This window comes from Morus notabilis, unplaced genomic scaffold (assembly GCF_000414095.1).
Source record: "Morus notabilis unplaced genomic scaffold, ASM41409v2 Scaffold7396, whole genome shotgun sequence".
Taxonomy (NCBI): domain Eukaryota; kingdom Viridiplantae; phylum Streptophyta; class Magnoliopsida; order Rosales; family Moraceae; genus Morus; species Morus notabilis.
Window position 1 is genome coordinate 1 of NW_010360745.1, and position 5,422 is coordinate 5,422.

A 5,422-nucleotide genomic window follows, 5' to 3' on the forward strand; every position below is an offset into this window, starting at 1 on the left:
TTTTTTTTTTTTTTTTGGCATGTGAGAGAGAGGTAGTACATACTTCAACATTTTGGAGTGTATGCTATACAAGCTCTTGTGCCGTCCTGAGAGAACATGATACGAAATGCCTCTATCCTGTAGAGCTTTCTCCAATTTGTTTACGGCAGAAGTAATCATTGCCTCATCAAAGGACTCAAGAAGCTTGGAGGAGAGATCTTCGTGCTGGTTAGGGTAGAGGTGCTTAAAGCATAAATTCTCCAGCTGCTCCTTCCAAGTAGAGATTCCTAAACGGTTGGCCAAAGGAACAAAAATCTCCAAAGTTTCCTTCGCAAACCTCTGCTGCTTTTCCAAAGGTAGTGCATCCAGTGTCATCATATTATGCAACCGATCTGCCAATTTAATGAGGACAGCTCTGGCATCTGCCATTGCGAGAAACATGGTATGCAGTCGATCTGCTTCTACCATTTTACTCGCCGTATTGTTATCACGGGCAAGCTTACTCAGCTGGCTCAGCTTAGATACCTAACAAATTGCCACAGAGATCAAAAGCTGGTAAGGCTTATGTTAAACTCAAAAAGTACATAAGCATAGTCAGCAGAAAATAACTACTAAAAAACATTTTCCTAAGACAGACGTAACAAACGAACCGTTTCAAACTGCAATGTCGAAGTAAAAGGTAGAACCGTAGGAAACTTATGCAATTAGCCACAGTTAAAAACAAATATACAGAACTCTCCCCCTAGTATAGAATTGCATGAAACTATATAAATAACATACTTTTCACAATCAAACTACATAATTGTGCCCTATAACTTGTGAGTCGAATTGAATAAAACATACAAGTTTCGAATATTTAAATTCTCACCCCTCCAACTAAATCAGCAACCCCATGTCCAAAAGTCTCATGAATGTAGTCGTAACTTATCAAAGAATCATCAAGCGTATCGTGTAAAAGCCCTGCAGCAACCACCGTAGAATTAGCACCAATCAGTGCGAGCAACACCGCCGTTTCCACACAATGCTGCAAATACGGATCACCACTTGCTCGCATCTACATCAAAGCAATGCAAAACACAAAAATTTCTCAACCAATATAACCAATATCCCAAATAAGATTATCTCTTAAGCATTGAAATCAAAACTCACCTGCCCTCTATGGGCCTTTTCGGCCTCGTAAAAAGCCTTAACAACAAACTCATCGCGGAATATCTTGTGCCGCAATTGCGCAGCCAGAAGCAAATCTTTAGCGTACGGCTCGGAATTGGACTCTGAAAAACCACCCTCAATGTTGAAGGTTAATTCATCCACAAGCGCAGCTGATAATCCCACATCCAAATTGTCTTCTCGCACCTCGAAACCCGTCGAATCGAAATCGACACACGACGATCCCAACGCACCTCTAACGAAGCCGTTGAACAAACCACTGCTTCCGCATCGAAACGAGCTCTGAAGATTGGTCTCCCCACTAGAACTACTCTTTTCCCTGGCGACCCTCATCGGAGGGCTTCTCGCCGAGCTCCCGCTGCACGAAACCGGGCCCTGAAATACCGAAACAGGGCTCTGATCCCTACTGCTCAAAGAAACCCCATTGAATTTGCTCGGAGAATAGCGAAAGGAGCTACTCAATTCCTTCAATTCTTCGCTTCTGTCGTGCCACAGAGATCCCAAATTGCCCAATTCTTCTCCTCCGCCGGAGAAGCTCGACGTCGAGGAGGCGTGCTTCAACGGATGAGAGGAAAACAGGCACGAAAGCCCACCGACAACCGGCTTCTGCGACGTGGAAGCGGTCGATGTCGACGACGAAGATCGGGAGCTCAATTCGAAATCGTACGTTGAGTGAGCATTGATCTGGCACGGGTGCGGCGTCGAGCAGACGCTACTCGGCGGGCTCGCGTAAAGAGCTATCGTCGGAACAGCCATGGAAAGTACTTCACTTTGCCTTCAAATCTCACCCTTAGATCAACACACCTTCAAGTCAACTACAAGTTCCTCAAAAGACCCGATCAAAAATTACCTCCACGAATAACCAAATGCCTCACATACCCAGAAATTGTACACTGAGATTTCAACCAAAGAAGAATCGAAACAAAAAAAAAAATTTATTTTTTTTTCAAGACCCAATTTTTTTTCTACCCAGATATTATAATAATAATAATAATAAAAATAAAAATAATAACCAGGAAACTTCCTCAAAGACCCAGAATTTTCTTACAAGTTTCTGAGCTACCAATCACTCAGCCGACGACGATAAAAACCCCCCCAAAAGAATTGATTATATTTTTTTCTGAATAAATAAAGGATTTAAGGGAGGATTTCTTCGGCGTAGGAAAATTAGGGAGAAAATTAAGCTACAGTATGTACAGATTTATATAGAAATAAGGAGAACCAAATCGAGTTTACAAAACGCGAACCCTAATTTGGACGTAATTTGGATGAACAAAGAAGGAAGAATAGTCAAAGACGATTGGAAAGAGAGACGGAGCTTCTTTTGATTTTGTGTGAGAACCAACCTCTGTCCTTGTCCTTCGTCTTCCTTTGATGTTAATTGATTAGCGGCCAGCGAATTGGGGATATGAGATTACCAGATTACCCTTCAGATGAAGCTGAAATAACGGGAAGGTGAAATCCGCATTTTTCTCAACGAAGGAAATTCGGTAGTAAGTTTGAATTGTGGTTTCGTTAATGGTGATATTTGGATAATCTAAATTAAGTTGGAACTGGAGGCTGGAGCTAATTAATTATCTGTGGGCCCGTTTTTATTTTGAGTTTTTGCTTTTTATTATTTTTTTTAACGAAGTTGTGCACGTCAAATGTAAACGAATCTGTTTAAGAAATATAGGGAAATAGAAACAGATAACCAATGCCAGTTTCTTTCTTTTAAAATGCGGAACACGTGTTATGAACTTGAAGAGTAATTTATCTGTTAAGTTTTAGAGCTCATTTAGTTTATGAATTAAAATTATGTGATTAGAATTATTTTTGATTTACGTGTATTTTTTATGAGAAAAAATACTATAGCGAATCACGAATCATAATTTGAATCAAGGAATGAATTCCTTTACCAAACAGACTCTTAGTAATTGTGTTATTATAAAATATATAAAATCTTAAAAATAAATGATAATAGAAGAAAAATAAAAATTTGGGGCAAGAAGTAAAGAAAAAAGTCAAAAAAGGATTAAAAATGAAGAAATAGATAAATTTTTGGGAAAAAATAACCACACAAAAAGAATAAAGTTTTAGAGAAAAAGTATATAGAAAGGGTTAAAAAAAATTGAGAAAAATAAACCAAAATGGAAAAAAATAAAATTTCAAAACAAAAATTTAAAAGAAATAGTCAGAAAAAGACTAAAATTAAAAATTTAATAAATTTTTAAGCAAAAGAGACCAAAATGAAAAAAAAAAAGCTTTAGGATAAAAATAAAAAATGGTTCAAAAAAGGATCAAAATGAAGAAATAAATAAGTTTAGGGTGAAAATAACTAAATTAAAAAATAAAATAAAATTTAAGAACAAAAATAAAAAAGGGTCAAAAAAAGGCTAAAACTAAGGAATAAATAAGTTTTAAGGTAAAAAAAATAATAAAGTTTAAGGATAAAAATAAAAAAAAAGTTTTCTAAAAATGATCAAACTGAAAAAATAAATCAAAAATAAAGTTTAAGGATAAAAATAAAAAAAAAAGTTTCTAAAAATGATCAAACTGAAAAAATAAATAAGTTTCATGATAGAAGAAGCCAAAATAAAAAATAAAATAAAATTTTAGGATAAAAATAAAAAAAAGTAAAAAAAAGATTAAATGAAAAAATAAATAAAAATAAGGTAAAAAGTTAAAAAAAATTAAAAGGAAGAACTTTAGGAAAAACAAAAAAAAAACAAAAAACAACAAGGAAGAGTGGGGCTGCATTTCGACCAACAGTGAAGCGCTCAAGCTAGACTAGAGAGGATTTAAAAAAAAAACAAAAAAAAAAGATGAAGAATAACATCTAACAAGGAGAACGATTCCTTGAGAGCCGAAAAAGGAGAATATTATCTTTTGCTCCTAAAAAATTGATATTCCCCTGTGAATAATGAATATGGTTAAGAAATCTAGTGAAATTCATATCAAAACATTAATAAATGTGGTTACAAAATATAGTTAAATTCATATCAAAACAAATGTTTATGTATTTCAAATTCTTCCCAAAAATATATTTCAAATTCAAAATTTGTTCAGATGCGTATATTGACCGGCCATATTAATTCGAGTTGAGATGTGACTTTATATAAGAGATTTTTATTGTAGTAATCAAGTTAGATATAAACATTTTTTAGAGCTTTTTACTGTAACAAAACTCAAATTCTAAACTCCAACTTCCATGTGCACTTGTTTAGTTCGTTGATTCGAGTTGAGATGTGACTTTATATGAGGGCTTTTTACTGTAATAAAAAAGTTAAATGTGACTGTTTCTGATAATTTTTTACTATAATAAAACTCAAATTTTAAACTTAAATCGATAAAGTGAACGGTCAAACACATTCCAATCCCAACTCCGAAGAATCTGTTCTCTTCAAATTATTTGACATTTATTTTTAGTTTTAAAATGAAAAACAGTAATAGGGGAACATTATTAAAAAGTGTAAAACCTGGAACCACGTGTCTGAGTTTGGTCTGCTATGATACACGGGTGTGCACAGTCATATTGTGTACCCACACTCTGAAACCCAATAAAAACAAAGTCAAGCTTATATTGTACATGGACTACCGGTACAAAAAACAGGAAACGCACCGGGAAAACTCTCTAAAAAAAATGCTTTTTTTTCTTTGCTGAATTAAGAAAATGCTAAGCAATGATTTATCTTTTCTTTTATAATTTACCAAAAAAAAATATTATCTTTTTTTTGTGACATCGTATATTAGAAACTTGAATGTTTATGGAATTTCCTTCGTAGACTTCTTTCTTGCGAAAACAAAACATAGGGTTCGTTCATTTCGTTGATTCGAGTTTAGAATTTAAATTTTTTTACAGTAAAAAGTTCTCATAAACAATCACATCTAACTTTTTTACTACAGTAAAAAGCTCTCACATGAAGTCACATCTCAACTCAAATTCTAACCTCAAATCAGCGAATCAACGAAATTAGTTCCTTTAACAAGTGCCCATGATTTAAGCCTAAAAAAAAAAAAAAAACTATTACCGTGTTTGAAATTATTCTTATTTTTATTTTTCACGTTTTTTGAGAAATAAAAAATGAAAGTGATTTCAAAATAGTATTTGACATAATTAAAAATAAAAAATAAAAATAAAAATAATTTTTTATTTTTTATTTTCATTTTCTCATCTCAAAAGTAGAGAGAGACATTACAAAATTTTTTTTTATACTGAAAACATTTTTTTAATAAAACTATTAAACACATTTTTAAAAATAATTTTTGTCTGAGATTAAAAACGTTTTTATTTTTA

General features: G+C 33.3%; 1 protein-coding gene across 1 annotated transcript; it reads right to left on the minus strand.

The window, feature by feature from the left end:
- Positions 1-43: 43 nt before the first annotated feature.
- On the minus strand, positions 44-1,902 carry LOC112091434 (probable GTP diphosphokinase RSH2, chloroplastic; the record flags this gene model as incomplete). Its single annotated transcript, XM_024165109.1, has 4 exons — positions 1,129-1,902; positions 848-1,033; positions 630-638; positions 44-504 (listed from the first exon to the last, which is right to left on the minus strand). Coding segments are annotated over exons 1-4 (1,430 nt in total), but the record flags the coding sequence as incomplete, so codon positions are not given.
- Positions 1,903-5,422: the final 3,520 nt, after the last annotated feature.